This window comes from Giraffa tippelskirchi, chromosome 11, assembly GCF_054371585.1.
Source record: "Giraffa tippelskirchi isolate mGirTip1 chromosome 11, T2T-mGirTip1v1.2.pri, whole genome shotgun sequence".
Classification (NCBI taxonomy): domain Eukaryota; kingdom Metazoa; phylum Chordata; class Mammalia; order Artiodactyla; family Giraffidae; genus Giraffa; species Giraffa tippelskirchi.
Window position 1 is genome coordinate 112,278,399 of NC_137285.1, and position 24,620 is coordinate 112,303,018.

At 42.4% G+C, this 24,620-nt stretch overlaps 2 protein-coding genes across 12 annotated transcripts in view; one reads left to right on the top strand and one right to left on the bottom strand.

Moving 5' to 3' along the window:
- Positions 1–24,620, top strand: part of LOC145527318 (calcitonin receptor-stimulating peptide 2-like) — a 141,003-nt gene that overhangs the window by 55,762 nt on the left and 60,621 nt on the right. For all 10 annotated transcript variants that reach the window (XM_081545065.1, XM_081545063.1, XM_081545064.1 and 7 more), the window contains exon 3: positions 14,216–14,312. The gene's annotated coding sequence lies outside the window, so the exon portion shown is untranslated. The remainder of the gene's footprint in view (positions 1–14,215; positions 14,313–24,620) is intronic.
- Positions 21,461–22,873, bottom strand: LOC145527320 (calcitonin receptor-stimulating peptide 1). Of its 2 annotated transcripts, none has more exons than XM_081545074.1 (3): positions 22,788–22,873; positions 21,906–22,043; positions 21,461–21,614 (listed from the first exon to the last, which is right to left on the bottom strand). In XM_081545074.1, exons 1-3 carry the CDS (start codon positions 22,871–22,873, stop codon positions 21,461–21,463), a joined length of 378 nt encoding a protein of 125 aa, XP_081401200.1. The 2 variants fall into 2 exon arrangements, with proteins under 2 accessions (XP_081401200.1, XP_081401199.1); XM_081545073.1 differs by having other exon boundaries at positions 21,477–21,645.

A 24,620-nucleotide genomic window follows, 5' to 3' on the forward strand; every position in this document is an offset into this window, starting at 1 on the left:
ATATCCCACAAGCCACACAGCACAGCCAAAAAAACAAACTAACTAAATGCAAAGCTAGCACAGAAGAAATAAGATTAAAGGAGAGAAAGCTGAAATAACACAAAATGATAGAGAATAGAGAAAACTAATAAAACCAAAAGATGATTCTTTGAAAAGAGCAACATAATTGGCCAACCAGTGGCAAAATAAGCTAAGGAAAAAAAGAGAGAGAAGACTCAAATTACTAAAGTCAGACATGAAAGTGGAGACACTACTATCAATTTTACAGAAGTGAAAAAGATTGTAACAGGGTATTATGAATGATTGTATGCCAACAGATTGGATAACCGATGAAATGAACAAATTCCTAGAAACATAAAATCTACAAAGACTAAACCACAAACAAATAAGAAATCTTAATATTCCTATACCTACTAAGGTGACTGAATCTTTTTTTAAATTTCAAAGTGATATTTGTATACCCATGTTTGCAGCAGTATTACTCACAATACTGTGAGTAAATAACTCAAGTGTCCATTGATGAATGGATGGATAAACAAAATATGCTAAACACATGCAATGAAATATTATTCAGTCTTAAAAAGGAAGGAAGTTCTAACATATGCTACCATGGATGAATCTTGAGAACATTATGCTAAGTGTATAAGCCAGTCACAAAATGATGAATACTATATTGTATGATTCTTCATGTATGAGGTAATTAGAATAGTCAAATCCATATAGACAAAGAACAGAATGATGTATTATCAGGGGCTAGGCATAAGGAGAAAGGGGGAATTTAGTGTTTAATGGGTACAGAATTTGAGCTTTGCAAGATGAAAATAGTTATGGAGATGGATGGAGGTTAGGGTAGCACAAAATTATGAATGCTTATAATACTACTGAATGGTACAATTAAATACAGTTGATAGTAAATTTTATGTGTATTTTACCACAATTTTTTAAAAAGCTTGTTTAAATGGAAGAGTCACCAGTGTTAGGTATTAAAGATAAGTTCAGCACTGATCTGAGACTTCTTTCTTATAAAAAGAATCAAAATCTTTAGAATGCAAAACAAACAAACACAAAGAGGTAATTCTTGATCCCAGCTCTTTTCTGGATCTTCATCTAAGAGATTGGCTTAAGGCCCCCTTTCCTGTCCCTGACCTCCTTTTTGATTCCAAAGCTTCTCTCTGCTCAATCTCAGTGTACAGTTTCCTAGTTCTTCTCATTGTAAAATCTCAAACAGGCACACTTACCTCTAACAGCTTGTATAAGGGATTTGTGCACCATTCTCTCTGTTGTTGTTTTTTTTTTGTAAAATACAGGCATTAAGTTATTAGCATCCTTTAAGTACTGAGGGGCCTGGGTTCGATCCCTGGTCAGAGAACTAAATCCCACATGCCACAACTAAGAGTTCCAGGGCTGCAACTAAAGATGTCAGATGCCACAACAAAAATCAAAGATGCTGCGTGCCACAACTAAGACCCAGCACAGCCAAAACTAAGACCCAGCACAGCCAAATAAATAAATAAAATTTTTTAATTAAAAAAAAAAAACTTTCAGCATTGATGTCATTGATAAGAGTGACATCACCAGAATGGCAACATACATCATTTCTGACTTTGTTACCCCTCACAAGAACAACTAACAACTATTCATGAACAATGATAGCACTGAGAGAATCCTAGCACTTGAGGTGAGGCTGATACACCCTCACTGTGCCACGGAGGCAAGGACAGATAGCATCAGAAGGGTAGGAGGAATGGCTGCATGCCAACTGCCTTGCCCCACCCCCAGGCTGAGAGGTCTCCCCTGAGCCTACAGTTCTGCCAGTGGGAAAAGAGAGCCCATGATAGCCAACCAGATCTCCTGGGAGCCTCTACTCTGGTCTTGCCCACAGGGATTGGAGGGAATCTGTGGGGCTGGACCACTGGGAATCTGATTGGGATGAAGAAGGGGGAAGTCCAACTATGGGACTTCATAATAAAATATGATTTCTTTAAAACTGCAATGACTAATACCTAGTCTTGGATAAAGACATGTTTCACTCAGCCAGTTCTCCCTGGAGAATCGACACAAGTATGGATCTCTTGACTTTTTTTCTCTTCACCAAGTGAATTAGAAGAGAATGTGAATTCTACTCACACTTGGAAAAGTTTTCAAAGAGTCAAAGAGATGCAAAGATAGAATGAGCTACCTCAGGAGATAGTGACATCCAATTTTCAAAACTAAGTTAGAAGATCAGTTGGGGATGTGACAGAGTAATTCAAGCATGAGGATTGGTCTCCGTAATCTTAATGGTTTTTTTCCCACCATGAGAAACTTAGAGGCAGAAAGGGATGAGAGTAGCTATGGGATGGAGAGCATTGAGAACTCAGAGAAAGAGGTTGCTGGTAAAATGCACTCAATATATATCAATTCCAATCTCCCAGTTGATCACACCATCACTACTATGTATAAAACAGATAACTAACGAGAATCTACTATATAGCACAGGGAATTCTACTCAGTGCTCTGTGGTGACCTAAATGGGAAGAAAGTCCAAAAAAGAGGGGATATATGTATACATATGGCTGATTCACTTTGCTGTACAGCAGAAAATAATACAACATTGTAAAGCAACTGTACTCCAATAGAAAAGTTTTTAAAAAGAGCATTCAATAATGAGGAGGAACAGAAGGAGCTGCTTATGCCATTGCACCTGATAAGATCTGGCCTTGGGAACCAGGGAAAAGAAATCTGACAATGTATCCTTTCTGGGAACTGTGACTTCCAACTTGAACTCAGGTCTGCCCATCTAGTGAACTTCCCTTGAAAGTGCTTTTCGAGTAGCAAAGATGTGTATATACACTATCATGTGTAAAATAGATAGTTAGTGGGAAGCTGCTGTGTAACATAGGGAGCCCCACCTGTGATGACCTAGAGGAGTGGGATGGGGGGAGGGGAGGAAGGCTCTAGAGGGACGGGATGTATGTATAATTAGGACTGATTCTTGTTGTTGTACAGCAGAAACCAACACAAAACTGTAAAGCAATTCTCCATCAATTAAAAATAAAGAAAAAAGTTTAATTGTACTTTCTAGATTTTGCAAATGAACTAAAATTATCATGGTTTGGATGGATATTGGTTATTTATTGTTGTGTAGCAAACCACCTAAAAACTTAGCATCTCAGAAGAACAAATACCTATTACCTCACAGTTTCTGAGAGTAGCTTATCTGGGAGAGGCTCAGCTGGATATTTCTGACTCACAGTCTCTCTTGAGGTTGCTGTCCAGCTCTTAGCTAGGACTGTAGTCGTCTCTAGGCTCAAATGGAGCTAGAGAATCCACTTATTTTATTTTTTAATTTTTATTTTATATTGGAGTATAGTTTATTTACAGCATTGTGTTAGTTTCAGGGATACAACAAAGTGATTCAGTAATACATATACATATATCTATTATTTTTCTAATTATTTTCCCATATAGGCTATTATAGAATCTTGAGTAGAGTTCACTGTACTATACAGTAGGTCTTTGTTGATTATCTATTTTACATATAGCATTGTGTATATATTAATCCCAAACTCCTAATTTATCCCTCATTCTAACCTTTCCCCTTTGGTAACCATAAGTTTGCTTTCTATGTCTGTGGATCTATTCTGTTAGTAAGGTCCTTTGTAACTTTTGTTTTTAAAGATTCCACATGTAAGCAATGTCACATGGTATTTGTCTTTGTCTGAATTGACTTAGTATTAATATGATAATCTCTAGATCCATCCATGTTGCTGCTAATGTAGCATTTCATTCTTTTTATGGCTGTAATATTCCATTAGATATACCATCTAGAATATGAAAGATTTCCCACAACTCAAGAATAAGAAAAAAAAGCTGCCCAATAAAATATGGACAAAGGATTTGAACAAAAATTACACCAAATAACCAATAAACACATGAGAAGATATTTAATTTTCACTAGTCATTAGAGACACAAAAATTAAAATCTACAGTGAGATACTATTTCAGAGTCATAAGAATGGCTAAAATTAAGACTAAAAATAGCAAGCATTGTCAAGGATGTACAGAGCAAGCTGGATGATCATACATCATGATCATGGAATTTATACCTCATGTAACTTCAATTTTAAAATAAGAAAAAAGTTCAAAATATGTAAACTTAACAATTTCTAGAATTACAAGCGATAGTTCACAGAGATTGAATAATACTTGGAAACTCTATTGCCCTGTACTCAGACAAAAAGAATATTTATGAATAACATAATCACTTTAATTATATGTAAACAAAGATATACATGTAGATAGATATAGCTACCAAATTTTATAACTGAGGGAAAATACTTCATTTTCAGACATTTTTAGTCATTTATGGGTAAGGGTCATATGATAAACCTCATAGAAAATCTCAGTTTCACAAGCCAAAAATTAATGGATACTACTTTCTTGTTTCTCAGTCTTTTGACAAAGATCAACTGTAGTATGGGGACTTTCCAGATGGCACAGTGCAAAGAATCTGCCTGCCAATGCAAGAGACTCAAGAGACTTAGACTCAATCCCTGGGTCAGGAAGATACCCTGGAGCAGGAAATGGCAACTCCCTCCAGTATTCTTGCCTGAAAACTTCCACGGACAGAGGAACCTGTTGGGCTACAGTTCATAGGGTCACAGAAAGTCAGACATGACTAAGCACAGCACACACACTTTCTCAAACCTCAGTGCAAAACCTGGAACTGAATAAGTGAAGTATAGTTTTAAAAGCTAATTTAAGTTTTAAAATACACTTCTGTATAACTTATTTAAAATATTTGTCTTTATTTATTTATTTGGCTGTGCCAGTTTTTAATTGCAGCATGCAGAATCTGTGATCTTTGTTGTAGCATGAAGGATATTTAGTTGTGGTACGGGGGATCTTTTAGTGACCTGTCAGTTTTTACACCTGCACCACACTCACTCTCACATACAACCTGTTGCCCAGGACTCCTGGAGGACAGACTGAGAGTACCTGTCACCACAGCTTTTCCCCTTGGGTAACCCAGGGCTGTTCTCCTAGTGCTGGACTTTCCTTCATACCTGATTGGGAAAAGGGGTTAGACAGGACTTATCACTGCAGTTGGAATCCCTGAGAAACTAAAGAACTAAATTCTACCGGTCAGCTGATGCACACTTTGGCAAAGAGAACTCTGGTAAGAAGCAAGCTGGAGAGTCCTGAATTGAGAAGCAGGACTTAAACTGGGAAAAATATTTCCAGATCTCAAAACAGGGGCTTGCATTTAATGGCTGCCTGCCGCTCAGTCATTGCACCTGTTTTTCACCTGCCTGCCCTGTCCTGGGTTCCAAACCCATTTCCCCCAGTCAATTAGGAATGACATATGACCTGTGACAACACTGGTTACACAAAGCTATTCCTGCATCCAGATCAGCCTGCAGTGCCCGAGGAGCTCCAGCATACCAGATTGACCTAAGCATGAGAGCCACAAGAAAGAGACTGGAGCCCACCTGGGCATGGGGAGAGTGAAGAAAGGAGTTTACAAACTGAGACCATCCAGTGTTACCTGTGGAAGGAGCCCTGCAGAGTAATGCAGCTTGTGTGAAGAGACCTGGACAGGAGTGGACAGAGCCGTTGAGACAGGAAGAGATCCGCTAAGAAAAAGTACTGGAGAGAGAGAGAGAGGGAAGCAAGGGGAGAAAGAGAAACAGAATCCCAGCTAAGCAGGAATCTCCGGGCTTACCTGACAGCCGTCACCAGGGGACTGGGAGCAAAGAGCAGCAGCAGCTTTGGCGGCAGGCGATGGCACTCTGGCAGAAGTGGCAGAAACACTTGAGTGCCTCAGAATCCTTCCAGCACCAGCAGCTGCTTTTATTCCCGCTGCTCTGGGTCTAGGGGGGTTCCAAGAGCTCCGGGCAACCAATGAGGGAAGGATGTGAGCCCCAGAAAGACTGTGTCATCACTTGCGTCCAGAACCTGGAGTATCCAGAAGTACCACCCCACTTGTATTTGCATTGAGGTCATTGATGGCGGGGGTGGGAGGGGGGCACAGAGGGGGGTTGGTGAGGACAAATGAAAAACACAGGAAAACTGAGTCGAAATTTGAGGACAATCATGGTTAACTTTACCTGTTCAGTTTCAAGGGTTTCGAACAGGCACGCGTCCCACTCCATCCCCAGCCATGTTATCTTATAGGGTAGAATTCAGCAATACAGGGAACCCTGACTCCCCTAGATTTGACCATAGACCCCCGTCCAAGAGCGCTTCAGGGTTAATGCGCAGCAGAGTTGATGATTCTGTGACCAAGTAGGGCATCAGATTCAGGCAGCAGGAAGCGCGCACAGGAGAGCAGGGCGTGTGAGGATAAAAGGATAGAAGTCTAGGAACTTTGTCAGATTTCAACTCTGTCCCAGCTATAAGTTTCCCATGTGGTAGGATTGTGGGCTAGAAACTAGTAAAGTCTCAACATACTTATCTCTGAAATGGGAATCATATTCCAATCTTGAAGGAATGCTATCATTACTAACCATGCACCTGTTCTCCACCCAGTTAGGGATCTAGAAGAGCTTACCAGGGAAGTTCATAGAAGATTAAGTGGGATCACGATACACTTTCCCAATCAACACCCTCCGCAGCTACCTGGATTCATGCTGGGTGGTCCTTCATTGGGTAAGGAGGGGCTGGATGCCCCGCTGAGCCTGAGCAGGGAAGTGCAAGGCTTAGATGCCTCCCAGCTTCCAAGCAGACCTCTAGCCCCACGCCTCCTCCCCCACCATTCATCACCTAACGCTCACCCTCCTTCCCCAACCATTTGCCCAGCTGCCCCTTGCTTCCGGCTGCTGTTTGCCGAGACGTTCCAGTGACCCTGCACCCTCATCTACTGCAATTCAGTCCTCTGCTAGAAAGCCCGCCAAGCTTGATGGTGCTGAAGAGTCCTGCGGGAGTGTAATTCCGTGCTGGCTTCTGTCTACTCTTACACACCCACAAACTCAGTACTGACTCCAAACATGTGCGCGCTCCCTAACCACAGGCACTCACAAAATGACACTGGTGCACCAGGGCATCCAGGTGATGCTCACAGCTCGGCAGTAAACGCACAGCACACAGCAGCAGGATTACGTCCTGCGTCCATGACTCTCTGGAATAAAGGTGCTCTGTAAAACTCGATTACCCAGCACCTCGACCCTCCTACACCCTGCTCAACAGGTTTCTGGATCTCTCTGTTGGAGCGACTGCTGTAAGCCTTCCAGGAAGGTCTGAGGTCCTGGCTTGCTGTCCTTAGCAGGTAGAACGCAGAGAAAGACGCTTCTCACTGTACACAGGATCGCTGGGTCTAAGCGCACAGCACATGATCCACACAGCCTGTAGAGACCCTCCAGCGCCGCAAGCACTGCAGCGTCATATTGGCGGGCAGGGGCGGAGGGTGAGGGTTCTGGAGGAAAACATGGATCCCTGGTAACGCGTTTTGCAGGGAGAACCGATACTAGTTGAGCTATGATTGACCAAGCCACAGGTTCAGACCCAGACCTCAGAGTCCAGAAGCCTCAGTGTTCCATTCGACACGCCTGCCTCGCGGCACATCTCTTCCCCTTGCAGGTTCGTGGTCTCGGGGCTCAAGATATCTAACTTCAAAGATGCCCTTATTCTAATTTTCTGCTTTTTAAGCCCAGGGGTGGCATGAGTATAAAATCTTGGGGCAGGGAACTGGGTATCTGAAACTGTCTCTCCTCAGGCAGGGCGGCAGCGGGAGCGGGGAAGGGATTAACCCGTCGGAAGCGCGCGAATGTGATTGGGCACAGAGCCGGGAAAGGGAAGATGTGCAAGGGAAGGATTCAGGATGGCGGACCGCGGGCTTCTATCCTGGTGTCTAAAAGCAGAAATCGTGGGCTGAGACCCACACAGGGGTTGGGGGCTCGGCCGCAAGACCAAATTGGCAACCGCGGCAATGCAGATATTTTGCGGCATTTAAGTGGGCTCTGCCACTTACGACTGTTGTAGGCAAGGCTTTAAAACTCAGGTGGGAGACAGTTTTGCCAAAATGACTTCCAAGACCCGAGGTTTCTGATCTGAAGTCATTGCTAAGTACAGGTGTCCTTGGATTGCCTTTTCCTGTTGAGAGAACCATTGCCTTCACCAATACAATGGTGATGCAAAATGGTTAAGAAAGGAGGACTTCAAAAGCCAAATTTATAACGCTGTGACTATGTGGGCTCAGAACTCTACTCCTGGCTTCCACGTGTACCGTCAGTTTTCCAAGCTCTGAAATCTTCAGGGTCTGCTCCCAGAGGGTGCTAATGCAGCCTCCAGCAATTCCAGGTTTTCTTGAGAAGTCAGTATGTCCAGATAGAGAGGGATTAAGATTAACTCATCCATCAGGTACTCTGAATTTCTAAGGTGTGCTGATGCTGAGCTGGGGCAAGGTTCAAAAACAAATTGACAAACAAAAACCCTTTCTTTGAAACATAGCATAGTGTGTTGCACACCAGATGGCACTCACCCAATGTTTGTTAAATAATTAATTTACTGTGGCAGATTTACCAGCCAGTCTCCACGCTATTATAGGACTCTATTCCCAGTCAGCAGAGAAACCAGACCTACTTAGGTAGCACAGCTTTGAACTGATTTCAAAATTGTGAGCTCACACATTTCAGAAACATTCCTCTCATTTTATTTGACATGCAGGGTTGGTTTCCCCATCAAAGTTCCCAGGAATGAGACAAGGAAAGGAAGGTTAACCCTAGATGTTTTTTGAAAGTCTAGAGTCTCCTACTATGAGACACAAAACCATTCTCCCCTGGGTCCATCCCAGCTTTACTGAGTGAACTCAAAGTTTAGACCTTACCATGTACAGATTGCTTAGACTGCATCTCCTTGAAACTTCGTTTTTACTGAAGCTCTGAATGGAACATGATCAAGAGAGAGTTGCCAAGGAAAATACTGATTTAAAAGTAGTTACTTGGGACCTAACTGGTAGCTCAGTGGTAAAGAATCCACCTGCCAATGCAGGAGACACAGGTTCAATCTCTGGGTTGGGAAGATCCCCTGGAGAAGGAAATGGCAACCTACTCCAGTGTTCTTGCCTGGGAAATCCCATGAACAGAGAAGCCTGGCGGGCTACAGTCCATGGGGTTGCAAAAGAGTCAGACACGACTTAGTGACTAAATGACAACAACAAACTGACTCTGATGAGGAAGGAAAATTCCCAGTTAACTTCAGTTCTAGACTGAACTGGGAGAAGGGCTACACTCAGCTTCATGACCCTCTCATCACCTCATTCATCTAAGGGGGAAGGAAAAAAAACTGAGGAACACCTCTGAAGTTCACTGTCTGGAGGAATAGGCTCCCTATAAGACCAAGATCTAATTACAGGGCTATGGAAAGTTTCCTCTGCCCCCCTCCACCACCGCCTCACCACAACCATGTTGTTGTTGAGTCGCTCAGTCGTGTCCGACTCCTTGTGACACCGTGGACTGCAGCACGCCAGGCTTCCCTGTCCTTCACCATCTCCTGGAGTTTACTCAAACTCATGTCCATTGAGTAGGTGTTGCCACCCAACCATCCCATCCTCTGTCGTCCCCTTCTCCTCCTGCCTTCCATCTTTCCTAGCATCAGGGTCTTTTCCAGTGAGTCGGCTCTTCGCATCAGGTGGTCAAAGTATTGGAGTTTCAACCTCAGCATCAGTCCTTCCAATGAATATTCAGGGTTGATTTCATTTAGGATTGACTGGTATGATCCCTTTGCTATCTAAGGGACTCACAAGAGTCTTCTCCAGCATCACAGTTCAAAATCATCAATTCTTGGTGCTCAGTATTTTTTATTGTCCAACTCTCACATCCATACATGACTACTGAAAAAACCATAGCTTTGACTATGTGAACCTTTGTCAGCAAAGTAATGTCTCTGCTTTTTAATATGCTGTCTAGGTGTTTGTCATAGCTTTTCTTCCAAGGAGCAATCATCTTTTAATTTCATGGCTGCAGCCACCATCTGCAGTGATTTTGGAGCCCAAGAAAATACAGTCAGTCACTGTCTCCATTGTTTCCCAATGTATTTGCCAGGAAGTGATGAGACTGACTGCCATGATCTTCATTTTTTGAATGTTGAGTTTTAAGCCAGTTTTTTCAATTTCTTTTTTCACCTTCATCAAGAGGCTCTTTAATTCCTTTTCTGTTTCTGACATAAGTGAAGTGAAGTGAAGTCACTCACTCATGTCCAACTTTTTGCAACCCCATGGACCATACAGCCCATGGAATTCTCCAGGTCAGAATACTAGAGTGGGTAGCCATTCCCTTCTCCAGGGGATCTTCCTAACTCAGGGATTGAACTCAGGTCTCCCACATTGCAGGCAGATTCTTTTCCAGCTGAGCCACCAGGGAAGCTATTCTGCCATAAGGGTGCTGTCATCTGCATATCTGAGGTTATTGATATTTCTCCCTGCAATCTTGATTCCAGCTTATACTTCATCCAGCCCAGCATTTCTCGTGATGTATTCTGCATACAAGTTAAGTAAGCAGGGTGACAATATACAGGCTTGACGTACTCCTTTCCCAATTTGGAACCACTCTGTTGTTCCATGTCTGGTTCTAACTGTTGGCTTTTTGACCATATCACAGTAATCCAAACCTATGTCCCAACCACTAATGCTGAAGAATCTGAAGTTGAACCATTCTGTAAAGACCTACAAGACCTTCTAGAACTAACACCAAAAAAGGATGTCCTTTTCACCATAGGAGACTGGAATGCAAAAGTAGAAAGTCAAGAGACACCTGGAGTAATAGGCAAGTTTGGCCCTGGAGTACAAAATGAAGCAGGGCAAAGGCTAATAGAGTTTTGCCAAGAGAATGCACTGGTCATAGCAAATACCTTCTTCCAACAACACAAGAGACAACTCTACACATGGACGTCACCAGATAGTTAAAACTGAAATCAGATTGATTGTATTTTTATAGCCAAAGATGGAGAAACTCTATACAGTCAGCAAAAACAAGACCGGGAGCTGATTGTGACTCAGATCACTAACTCCTTATTGCAAAATTCAGATTTAAAGAAAGTAGGGAAAACCACTAGACCATGCAGGTATGACCTAAATCAAATGCCTAACGATTGTACAGTGGAAATGACAAATAGATTCAAGGGATCAGGTCTGATAGACAGAGTGCCTGAAGAACTATGGACTGAGGTTTGTAACATTGTACAAGAGGCAGTGATCAAAATCATCCCCAAGAAAAAGAAATGCAAAAAGCCGAAATGATTGTCTGAGGAGGCCTTATAAATAGCTGAGAAAAGAAGAGAAGCAAAAGGCAAAGAAGAAAAGGAAAGATATATCCATCTGAATGCAGAGTTCCAAAGAATAGCAAGGCGAGATAAGAAAGCCTTTTTAAGTGAACAGTGTAAAGAAATAGAGGAAAACAATAGAATGAGAAAGACTAGAGATCTCTTCAAGAAAATTAGAGATACCAAGGGAACATTTCATGCAAAGATAGGCACATTAAAGGACAGAAATGGTATGGACCTGATACAAGCAGAAGATATTAAGAAGAGGCGGCAAGAATACACATAAAAACTATACAAAAAAGATCTTAATGGCCCAGATAACCACAATGGTATGATCACTCACCTAGAGCCAGACATCCTGGAATGTGAAGTCAAGTGGGCCTTAGGAAGCATCACTACAAACAAAGCTAGTGGAAGTGATGGAATTCCAGCAAACTATTGAAAATCCTAAAAGATGATGCTGTGAAAGTGCTGCATTCAATATGCCAGCAAATTTGGAAAACTCAGCAGTGGCCACAGGACTGGAAAAGGTCAGTTTCATTCCAATCCCAAAGAAAGACAATGCTAAAGAATGTTCAAACTACCACACAATTGTGATCATTTCACATGCTAGCAAAGTAACACTCAAAATCCTTCAAGCTAGACTTCAACAGTATGTAAACTTAGAACTTCCAAATGTACAAGCTGGATCTAGGAAAGGCAGAGAAACCAGAAATCAAATTGCCAATATCCATTTGATCATAGAAAAAGCTAGAGAATTCCAGAAAAACATCTACTTCTGTTTCACTGACTACGCTAAAGCCTTTTACTGTGTAGATCACCACCACCATACCAGAGACCTATTTCCAGCAGTTCCTTTGACCTGACATATCATCTTCAGCTATCCAAAAATTTTAAATTATAATAAAAGGCAAAAAACACAACATGAGTACACAGTAAGCATCAGGTTGGTTTCTTTTTCTCACACTTGTGTTTAGTCGCTAATTCATCTGACTTCTGCGACTCTATAGACTATATAGTCCTCCAGACTCCTCTGTCCATGGGATTTCCCAGGCAAGAATACTGGAGTGGCTTGCCATTTCCTTCTCCAGGGGATCGTCCCAATGCAGAGACTGAACCCACATCTCCTGAGCCACCAGAGGAGCCCTTTCTTATACTTAGCTGATCTAACAGGAAACAATTTGTTCAAAATAGTTATAACTATGACGTATTAAATAATATGCATATTGATATACATAATTACATCTATCTTTATGCTTCAGTATGGTATATATCAATAGAATGAATGACAGCAATGATATAAGGATCAAAAGGAAGGAGTTAAGATTATTTTCCTATTACAAGGTTTTCACAATACCCACAAAATGGTATAGTGTTATTTCAAAGTCAGTTTGTATTAGTTGTAAACCTTAATTGCAAACTCTAGGAAGACCAACAAAAATTTTTAAAGGAATATAGCCAATATGCTAAGAAAGGAGAAAAATGGAATCATATACTGATAAAATGATTAATTAAAACCTCAAAAGGCAGAAAAGGAGTGGAAGATAAAAGTAGCAAACAAGAACAATACAACAAATAAGGAATAGTAACAAATACAGTAGATATTGATCCAACTATGTCAATAAACTTTTTGAGTACCAGTGGTCTCTGAAAGCACCAATTAGCAGACAGAAACCATCAGAGTGTATCAAAAATCACGACCCACTACATGTTGTCAGCAAGAAACTGATTTTTAAATACAGACACAGATTGAAAGTAAATAGGTAGAGAAAAATATACCATGCTGTGTAAGTAACTATGTAGCTATGTTATTTTCAGATAGAGTAGACCTCAAGAAAAGGTACAGGGATAAAGAAAGGCATTGCATAATAATAAGGGGTACATTCTCCAAGAAGACATAATATTCCTTAACATATGTGCATGCTAAGTCACTTCAGTCTTATCCAGTTCTTTGATGCTATGGACTGTAGCCCACCAGGCTCCTCTGTCTGTGGAATTCTCCAGGCAAGAATACTAGAGTGGGTTGCCATGCCCTCCTCCAGGGGATCTTCTGGACCCAGGGATCAAACCTGCATCTCTTTCATCTCCTGCATTGGCAGGTGGGTTCTTTACCACTAGTGCCACCTGGGAAGCCCACACTCCTTAACATGTTTGTGCCTAAAAACAAAGAGACAAAATATATGAGGTAAAAACTAATAAAACTGTCCAGAGAAAATGATGAATCTACTACATAACTGGAGACTTCAACACTCCCTATCAGAAATGGACAGATTCAGCAGGCAGAAAAATCAGTAAGGATATAGTTGAACTAGGCAACCACATCAATCAACTGTTTATAATCAACATCTGTAGAGTACTTTCACAATAGCAGAACACACAGTTTTCTCTAGGTCACATGGAATGTTTATCAAGTTAGACCACATTTTGGGCCACACAGCAACATTTAAAAGACACATTTAAAAGAAAAGAAATCATGCAATCTCTGCTCTCAGATCATTGTGGGATTAAACTAAAAATTATTAACAGAAAACTATTGGTACCAAATGTATCACTCTGCTGGGGGACGTTGATAATGGGGGAGATAGATGGTACATGTGTAGGGGCAGGAGTATGTGGGAAATCTCTTTACCTTCCTCCCAATTTTGCTGTGAATCTAAGACCATGCTAAAAACCTAAAGTGATTTTTAAAAATTATGTGTACTGTGTAAAGACGGGGAGAATCCCAAGCTTTCCATCAGTGAATCTCTGCAACATTGGAGGAGAGGAACATCCTGAAAAATGTTGCAGGTACTGTGAGTCTGAAAGATTTTGTAAAAAATCATATTGAGATAGAACAAAACAAAAAAATATTAAAATTAAAACTATGAATAATTGAGTTCCAGCTCTACGTCAAGCACTATGTATACTCTTACACATATGCACTCTCTTATACTCTCGACATTTTAATAAGATGGGTCTCATTATCTTTGTTTTATAGATGAAGAAATAGAGAATTCAGCTTGAATCGATTGTATTATCAAGGTGTCACTGAGGCTCTGAGATGCTGGAATCTGGCTAATCTGCTACAATATCAGGTAGGAGATCTGATCTTCTGGACATGATGCTGAGTCAGAGGAGGACATAGGCATGTCATCCTGTTTCAGGGCTAATGTGATTTGTAGTCAGAAGCTCAATGACCAGGCATGAATTATTTACAATCCTGTACCAATATCTAGGAGATTGACAATTTTGCAGCAGGAAAATGTTAGTGCTGCCACTTAAGTAAATTGCTAAAAAAAAAAAAAAAAAAAGCAAAAAAAAGAAAACAAATCAGACCCATAACAACATTCATAAAATAACAATTTTAAATGCTTTAAAGTTCAAAGAAACAAAAATCCAATAACTTAAGTTCTTAGGTTGGTATTATGCACTGTTTCACCTCATCTGAACTGTGGTTGTTTCTGTTGTGTTTTATTTTGCCAGTGGATGCAGTAGAGACATCTGGAGAAGGAAATGGCAACCCACTCCAGTGTTCTTGCCTGGAGAATCCCATGGACAGAGGAGCCTGGTGGGCTGCCGTCTATGGGGTCGCACAGAGTCGGACACGACTGAAGTGACTTAGCAGCAGCAGCAGCAGTAGAAACAAGGGGAAGAGTACTGGGATCCAAGAGATAAGGTTCTAATTCCCACCCCTAACTCTAAATGATGTGACTTTGAGAAAATCATTTGGACTTCTACTTCCACATTTGTCAAACAGATCTCTTGAGTTGGGAGATTTTGAAGTTTCTTTCTAATTCTGACATTCTACAAATACACTGTAAATGTCATGCTGTCTTTACAGTATCTTTATTTAACATCAAGATGCTATCTGACCTCCTCCCCTTGCCCCGGAAGGCAGCTTTGTCTTCTGAAAGAACTGCTGAAGGGGTCAACATGAAGGAGTAAGGAAAATCACTCTAAGTAATGCAATCAGAAAAGGCTCCTCTTGCCACCAGCTGCTCAATATGAGGAGGGAAGGATTTTCAAGATAGATAGGAGGAAGGGAGGACAGGTACCTTGCCCTTATATCCCTGACACTAAAGTATGTAACAGTGCCCTCTGACAGCGGAGAGAGAGCTTGCCACCTGGACTGGCAGCACCAGATCTTTCTCTACTTATTAAAAATGGGTCCATAGCTGACTCCAGGTCCTTGCCTAAAATCCACGGTTTCTGCAAGTTGTCAGCAGAAGCTTTGTAATGTGGCTGCTTGGTGAGTTCACCTAGAACCTAAAGCATATATCTAATTGAGCCTTAAAAAAAAGGAGGAGATGAATAAAGACCAATCTCCTAAGAATGATTCTGATTTCTTAGGAAGGTAAGACTCACACAAATGAAATAATTTACCAACAGGGACCTACTGTATAGCACAAGAAGCTATACTCAGTATTTTGCAATAACCTATAAGAGAAAAACATCTGGAAAAATAGATACATTTGTATAATCGAATCACTTTGCTGTACACCTGAAACTAACACAGCATTGTAAATCAACTATACTTCAATTTAAAAATAAATAAAATCAAGAAAATAAAAGAGAATAAGCACTATTTTCCTATTACTGCCATAGCAAATTATTACTACTTTAATGACATTAAACAATACAGGTTTATTAACTTACACTTCTGTGGCTATAAGTCCCATGTCCAACAAGGCTCTCAATGTGCTAAAATCTTGGCAGGCTTGGGTCCTTTCTGGAGGTTCTAGAGGAGAATCCATTTCCTGTTTCTAGTGGCCAGAACACTCAAGGCCCCCTTCCTCCGTTTTCAGAACCTTCCTCCATTTTCAGTATTGGCAAGTTGAGTCCTCCTATCACCTCACCCCAGCCTCCTCTTCTGCTTCCCTCTTCTACTTGGAAGGAGTCTTGTGATTTTATTGGACTCACCTGGATAAATCCAGGATAATCTCCCCATCTCAAAGCCCTCAGTTTAATCACATCTTCAAAGTCTCTTTGTAAAGTAACACATTTGCATTTCCAAGGATGTGGACTTCTGGGGGTGGAGGAGTTCTTACTCTACCTACCACAATAAGTAAATGCTGGGCTGATTGGCAGGGACAGTAAGTGCTGGGGCTTTGAGAGAGAGAGAGGCTGCTGTGGGCTGGAGCATTGAGGAAGTCTCCCAGGGCAGGTGGGCCAGAGCCAGAAAGTGGCTAGAGGGGAAGTAACAGAGTGTCTAAAAAGAGAGTGCATCTGATGGGGTGTGGGGTGGGGGCGAGGAGATCACTCTTTATATCAGGGGCCATCCTCTGTGCCTCTTCTGGGAATGGCACCCCCTGAATTTACCGCCTGTGTGGCTGACTGTGTTCACTCCCCTGACAGTTGTGTCTGGGAATCATGAAATCTCAAATATGAGGTGTTCCTCCTCTAGCAACTTCCAGTTTGTGTTCTTCAGTGTTCCTGTTCATATGAGCTCTGGACAAAGGGAAGTTATTGAGCGAACTGGTGTTCATGTTTGGTGAAACTCCAGGAGAGATGGGAAATGGACTGCTTTGCATCACATAACTCCAGGCTTTGACAGGTTATTGTTGTTCTTCTTTAGTCACTAAGTTGTGTCCAACTCTTGGAGACTCTATGGACTGTAGCCCTCCAGGTTCTTCTGGGCATGAGATTTCCTAGCAAGAATACTGGAATGGGTTGCCATTTCCTTTTCCAGGGCATCTTCCCAACCCAGGGATCGTCTCCTGCATTGGCAGGCAGATTCTTTACCACTGAGCCACCTGGGAAGCCCCTGATGGGTTATTAAGATGCAGTTAAATCCTGAAGTCTGCGCTTGAATGTTGAGCCCCATGCCTTAGATTCCTTTGCCAATAACTAACAAAGGCTTTTAATTAAGTGAAGATTGGATTAAAGCCCACTTGAAAAAAGCCCCTTCATTTTTTTAAACCTTATACAGTATTTAATGATGCATGCAGGTTGAGCAGGCAAAAGGAAATTGTTAACACATGGAAGGTACGCACGAGCCCATGGACTTTTTACCACCTGGGCTTGGAGAAACTTTCTAATGTGTCTCTGCTCCCAAGAGACATTTTGACCATTATTTAGGCATCAGACTTATAGAGCTTTAATATAGGGTTCCCTGGTGCTATTAGAGCCTAGAACCAAGGACACAACCTCAGTGGATTTTAGGTTAGACAAGAAATGAGAAAGGTATTGTATCCATGGGTTTTCTTGGCTTCTCATTCTTGGAAAATGAGACAGCCTCGCTCGCTTTTCTGTAGCATGGAGGTGCCTTGCCCTCAGGGGCTCCTTTTAATACTTTTTAATCTCTTAATCATTTATGGGAAAGGATCAAATAACAAACCTAATTGAAAATTTTAGTAAATTTCAGAAGTCAAAAATTAAGAAATTTTATCAATACTTTCTCAAACCTCAATGTAAAACCTGAAACTGAATAAGTGAAGTATAGTTTTGAATTCTAATTTAAATTTTAAAGTACTCTTCTATGTTACTTTTCAAAGTGAAAATCAAAACAAAAATTATAGACCATTTTAAATGTGAGATCGTTACATCTCATAAACAGGACAATAGTTAAAGATGCCGGAGAAGGCAATGGCACCCCACTCCAGTACTCTTGCTTGGAAAATCCCATGGACGGAGGAGCCTGGTAGGCTACGGTCCATGGGGTCGCTAAGAGTCGGACACGACTGAGCGACTTCACTTTCACTTTTCCCTTTCATGCACTGGAGAAGGAAATGGCAACCCACTCCAGTATTCTTGCCTGGAGAATCCCAGGGATGGCGGAGCCTGGTGGGCTGCCATCTGTGGGGTCGCACAGAGTCGGACACGACTGAAGCGACTTAGCAGCAGCAGCAGCAGCAGTTAAAGATGAACTCAGAGAACAAATCAGAGCATTACAATTCACTTAAAAGCTCAACAAATATCAGGGCTTCCCTGATGGCTCAGTTAGTAAAGAATCTGCTTGCAATGCAGGAGACCCCGGTTTGATTCCTGGGTCGGGAAGATCTACTGGAGAAAGGGATAGGCTACCCACTCCAGTATTCTCAGGCTTCCCTCGTGGCTGCAACGTGGGAAACCTGGGTTCAATCCCTGGGATTGGGAAGATCCCATGGAGACGGTAAAGGCTACCACTCCAGTATCCTGCCCTGGAGAATTCCATGGACTGTACAGTCCATGGGGTCACAAGGAGTTGGACACAACTGAGAGCTTTTCACTTCACTTTCAACAAATATTTATTGAGGGCTTATAATGTTCTACAGAATTTTCTAAGCTCCAAGGATACATGTAACTTTCCTCAGAGTGTTACATGCTGGTGGGATGACATAGACAAACACAGAAAAATAATAAATAAAAAAATATAAAAATAATAAATATATCGTAGCTACTGGTAAGTTCTATGAATAAAAAAAATTAAGCTGAATAATCAGGTGACAGAGAGTAATCTGAGGAAGGAGTGTAATTTTGTGTATGGTGGTCAGGAAAGTCTTCCCTGAGATGATTCATCAGAGTTCTAAAGGAAGGGAGGGAGTCAAGCATGCAGACTTTTGGGGGACAATATTTGAAGCAAAAAATCAAAATAAATAAGTGCAAAAACCCTGAGAAAGTTGGGAGTAAAACAAGCAATGGGTTAGTTTACAAGAGAGCAGAGACATGATATGAGTCAGATCATGAGTACCTCAGACTGAAAGGGAACCAGAGAGTTGACAACAAGCGCAAAAGACAAGAAGATTTAACTTTTCATTTAACAAATATTTACTGAATGCTGCCTTGTGCCAGGCATACTGTTCAGTGAGTATCAGTTTCAGCGATTAATGAAATAGCCATATTCCTATCTATGTGGAACTTAAATTGTTTACAAAGAATGGAATACACATAGTAAGTTAGCTAAATAAAATACATGTTATGATAGTAGGTAGTAAGTAGTAAAGAAGTAAAAAGAAAGAGACAAAGAGGGTTAGGGTGGGTTGGCAGGTGAGGGACAATATCAGAAAGGATAGCCAGGATAGGTGATATTTGAATAAATATCCGGAGGAGTTAGGGCCACGGGGTAAGAGCATTCTGCAGAGAGGTACCAGCAGGTGCAAACACTTGAGGGGATTGTTGCTGATGGATACAAAATGAGGAGTCATAAGAAGGCTAGTGCGAGGGAGAAGGAGGATGTGAGACTAGGTGGTAGTGAGACTATTGGTGAGGGGAGAGGAAGGGTAGAAGAACGTGAACCTTGTAAGCCATTGCAACGTCCCAGGTCTCTTCTCCGTGAGATGGGGACTCAATGGAGTATTCTGTACCAAAGGAAGACATGGTCTGATCTACCTTTGCAGCTAACGCTGGGCTACTGTGCTGAGTACAGACTGAATGGAAGCAAGAGTCATAATTCTGTGTGCTTCTGAAGAAATAATGGTCAATTGGGTAAGAGGGGATGATTTTTCCAACTAAAGAATCCCACTTAACTGACTGTCCACCAGTAGAATTGGCTTCCTTGGTAACCTTGAAAGTTATAGTCAACAGTTTGTCACCAGCATTTCCAACAGATGCTAGAGATGTTGATGCTGTAAAATTTTTATATGGAATAGGCCTTTACATCCTATGACATGCCATATTCCTTCCAACACTAAGCATCTCTGATTCTAGAGCATGTATCACCTAAATCTCCCCCTGTTAGAATATAAGCTCTGTGAATGCAAGGGTTTTGTCTGTTTCATTCATTGCTCTGTTCCTGGAGCTCAAATAGTATTAAGCATATAACAGACACAATGATTATTTGTTAAATATAAGAATGTCTCTGTTAAACTTAATGCAGGACCTTGAGCAACACACTCTAGTTCTCTGCATCTCAAAGTAAAAAGTTGGATTAGATGGTATCTGATGGTCTTTCCAGGTCTGTCAATCTGTGATCCCCTTGTAAACTGTGAGCCCTTATTCTAAAGGGCTTTGCAGGCTATGAAGTGAATGAAAGGGTACTGTTGGGAGGGAAGACAGGGATGGGTAAGGACAAACCTGAGTCAAGGAGAAGAGGACAGGTAACTCCTGGGGCAGGGGACTAGGGCACTCTCTGAAAATAAATGTGAATATCTCCTTGAGATGCAGAGTATTCTAATTCCAGTAAGGGTGTATCACTAGACACTGAACATACCCCAAGCATGGTATCATTGCTTCATTTGAGCCAGCCTGGTCACAGACTGTTCACAGGTCTCTGAGGTTTTCATGGGAAAAACAGCATCACTCCTTTTAAGTGTATTGAGAATGTATTTTTTATGTTGATGAAGTGTACAAATGAGAACATTTCTTTAAACAAAGAGTGCCACTGAGACTCATCATTACTAGGCACCCCCAGACACCCAGAAGGCAGTGACCTCATGTGCCCCTGAAGTTTAGCAGAACAGCTGACAAGTTGGCTGACAGGGCCCAGATTTGCTACCAGATAAGCCAATGAGATATGTGTCATATTTATTGAATACAGAATCAAATATATTGATATAAAAAAAGATGCACACTAGATAACTGTGATGATTTTATTCTGCATTTAGTTTATTTCAAGGAAAAGAAGAGTGTTTTCAATATCGAGAAGCATGCATATATGGATATCTTCCATGCTATTTTCTTTTTTTGTAAGATGCCTTCATTGCAAACTAGAAGTAGAGTTCAGCTTCCTGTTGACCTAGGAGGACAAAAAAAATGTAACAAATATTACTTATTAGTTAAGAGGCTCCTGTCATGTATTATCATAATTGCTTTTTTTATATTGATGATACTGTTGTTGCATTCAAGTTAGATGAAAGCTGAGGCTCAGAGTGGGTCAAGACTATAATCATTTGGTTAGTAGGGGACAGACAGACAGACTTGAACCCAAGTCTATACTCTGAATTCAGATGTACATGACATAGTAGGGCATTCTCTAAAAGGAGAGAATAATTGCATTTCAAACTCAAATGCTAGAATAGTCACAGTTATAATCCAGAGAACCATGTTTTAAATAAACACAGTCATATTTCCTGGCAGAGGATCTCAGTGTCACAAGAAGAGACTGAAAAAATAGAGAAAAATGAACCCAAGTTTTAGGGTTTTCAGCTATTGGGGCTCTATGTTCTTTCTCCAGACACTGGTGTGGGCTCCTTCCCCTGTGGATTTTTCACCCATATGAATCCATGAAGGGTTAGAGTGTGGACTGCACTCTGAAGTACCCAGTCAGTTATTCTCCCATCTAATAGTACAAAGAGCAGTCACCTTATTCCAAGAATCATTTCACTGCTTAAAACCAGAAGCTCCTACGGGGCGCACCAAAGATCTTGAAACCCATCTTGGTCGGCAACAGGTTGCTCCTCACCATGCTCCCAGATCTGCTCAGCCAGCCTGCCAGGCGATGGGTCATGCAGGTGGCAGTGTTGCAGGCTCTCTTCTGGATGCTGATTTGCATGATAGAGAAAAAGAAAAGGCCTGTTAGTGAGAGTAAGTGCTGCCCCACAGAATCATCATGGAAAATCACTGCTCTAAGAGGCACCGATAAACCTTAAGTATTTCTGCTAGAAATGGTCAGGACAGCAGAGTATCACAGGCCATTAGAGAAAAGGCCGCAATCACTCCCCATAGACATTTTTAGGGGTGTCAGAAAGCCCAAAGGTGGCTCCGGGATATGCCTTTCTGGGCAGGACAGGAGGGAGAGGATGCCCTGTGCTGGGTGGAGCAGGGCATCTCACCGGGAGCCCTCGGTCTTCTGAGCCTTCTCCGACTCACGGGCCCTCATCTGCTCGTAGTCATTCACCATCGCAGCCAGTAGGAGGCGCGATTCCTCCTCATCCAGGGTAGCAGGATCAAAACGGCCATCAAAAACAGACCTAGGGAAGGGAAGCAAGCCCAACACCAGCTCTGAGCCCTGCCGCCCACATCCAGGATAAGCAGCTAGGTTTCCTGGTTTCTGCGACTTCCCCTGAGGATGTGACTGCCCCATCTCTCAATAGAGAGGGCAAGAGGCCAGTAATCCATCCAAAAATGCTGCTTCTCCAGAATTTAGGCTCTGGTGTGACCTCAAAGAAGTGGTTTGCTCCAAACCTCTAGTGGATCATCTAGACTTGGGAAAATTAATGGTTAGATTTTCAGGAATTTTATGAACTTAGTGTTAAATACAGCCATTATTAAAAATCAAATGATAATGATAGTTTAAATCTGAAAATGGTTTCAGTTTAGTGTAACCTTAATGAAGGTGAGAAATTAGATGTATAGGTCCCATACATCTAAATTACAAATTTGTTGGCAAAATAATTAACAGATTAGGTTGTGATCCATTTCTCAAATTATGGTTAAATTAATAAATAGATTTCCTAAAGATACAAATATTTGGTAAAAAGAAATAAGTTATATGAAATTTACAATAACAATGTAACGTATATGTCTTATGTCTATTCGTAAACTGCGTGCTACATATCTTTGCTTCATAAAAATGATAAATTTATATATAGTTTACATTTATACATTACCAAGCCCCCCGTAAAAGCCAGATACAGCATGGTACAACGGGGAACACAAAATTTTATGAACCAGGGGCCAGGGGAGGTGAGAGAATCCTAGCAGGGCTGTCTTACCTGAATGGTGCTGCGTGAAACATGCCTGCCTGGTACAAGACCAGGATGCTGAGGACCAGGAATGAGGGGAACTTCCAGAACCCCATGACACCTCTCTGTAAGGGAAGAATAACATCACCACCTGTAGCAGGTCCAAATTCCCTGAGCCCACAGATCTGGGCTCTACTCCTGCCCGTGCCTCTAATTCCCTTGCATCCTGGCTTCAGGCTGGTCATTTCACTCCCCTCCACCTCCTTGGCAAAGTGGACTGCTGGATGATCCAGTAAGCCTGTAGGATGCTTGGTTTAGAACAAGAAACCTTCCAGGAGAACTGGGTGAGGAAATCTCTGAACATAGACCCCTCCCCAGCACCCCCCACACTCTCACATACAACCTGTTGGCCAGGACTCCTGGAAGACAGGTCTGTCTGTACCTGTCACCACAGCTTCTCCCCTTGTCCAACTCAAAGCTGTCATCCTAGTGCTGGGTTTTCCCTCATTCCTGACTGGGGGAGGGGGTTAGAGAGGACTTATCACTGTAGTTGGAATCCTTGAGGAGCTAAAGAACCAAATTCTACCGGTCAGTCACTCCACACTTTTGCAAAGAGGACCCTGTAAGAAGCAAGCTGGGAGAGTCTCAAATTGGGACCCAGGACAAAAACTGGGGGAAAAGTTCCCAGAACCCACAGCAGGGGCTTGCGTTTAATGACTGCCCGCCCTTCAGTCATTGCGCCTGTTTCCCACCTGCCTGCACCGTCCTGGGTTCCAAACACATTTCCCCCGGTCCGCTAGGCATAAGATGTGGCCCATGACAGCACTGGCCGCACGCACAAAGCTATTCCTGCATCAGGATCAGCCTGCAGTACCCGGAAGCTCCAGCATCCCAGACCGACCTAAGCACATGAGCTGCGGGAAGGAGACTGGAGCCAGCCTGGGCACAAGAGCGAAGAAAGAGTTTGCAAACTGAGACCATCCAGTGTTACCTGTGGAAGGAGCCTTGCAGAGTAACTCAGCTTGTGTGAAGAGACAAGAACAGGAGTGGATAGAGCCGTTCAGACAGGAAGAGATCCGCTAAGAAAAAGTACTGGAGAGAGAGAGGGAAAGAAGGGGAGAGAAACAGAATCCCAGCTAAGCAGGAATCTCTGGGCTTACCTGACAGCCGGCACCAGGTGGCTGGGAGCACAGGAAGGAGCAGCAGCAGTAGCTTTGGCGGCAGGCGATGGCTCTCTGGCAGAAGTGGCAGAGACACTTGAGTGCCTCTGAATTCTCCCAGCACCAGCAGCTGCTTTTATTCCCGCTGCTCTGGGTCTAGGGGGGTTCTAGGAGCTCCGGGCAACCAATGAGGGGAAGGATGTGAGCCCCAGAAGGATTGTGTCACCACTTGCGTCCAGAACATGGAGCATCCAGAAGTACCACCCCACTTGTATTTGCATTGAGGTCATTGATGGCAGGGGTGGGAGGGGGGCACAGAGGGGGGTTGGTGAGGACAAATGAAAAACACAGGAAAAGTAACTCGGAATTTGAGGACAGTCTGACATCACGGTTAACTTTACCTGTTTGCTTTCAAGGGTTTTGAACAGGCACGCGTCCCACTCCATTCCTAGTCGTGCTATCCTGTAGAATAGAATTCAGCATTATAGGGAACCCTGACTCCCCTAGATTTGACCATAGACCCCCGTCCAAGAGCGCTTCAGGGTTAATGCGCAGCAGAGTTGATGATTCTGTGACCAAGCGGGGAGTCGGATTCAGGCAGCAGGAAGCGCGCACAGGAGAGCAGGGCTTGTGGAGATAAAAGGATAGAAGTCCAGGAACTTTGTCAGATTTCAACTCTGTCCCAGCTATAAGTTTCCCATGT

Bases quoted from the DNA above. Each gene is read 5' to 3' on its own strand.
- LOC145527320 (XM_081545073.1), bottom strand. From the start codon at position 22,873: ATGGGGTTCTGGAAGTTCCCCTCATTCCTGGTCCTCAGCATCCTGGTC. The intron at 22,044-22,787 runs GTAAGACAGCCC...TCCCTTCCCTAG, and splicing joins TTTCACGCAGCACCATTCAG to GTCTGTTTTTGATGGCCGTT. The intron at 21,646-21,905 runs GTGAGATGCCCT...TCTCACTAACAG, and splicing joins CAGAAGACCGAGGGCTCCCG to GCCTTTTCTTTTTCTCTATC.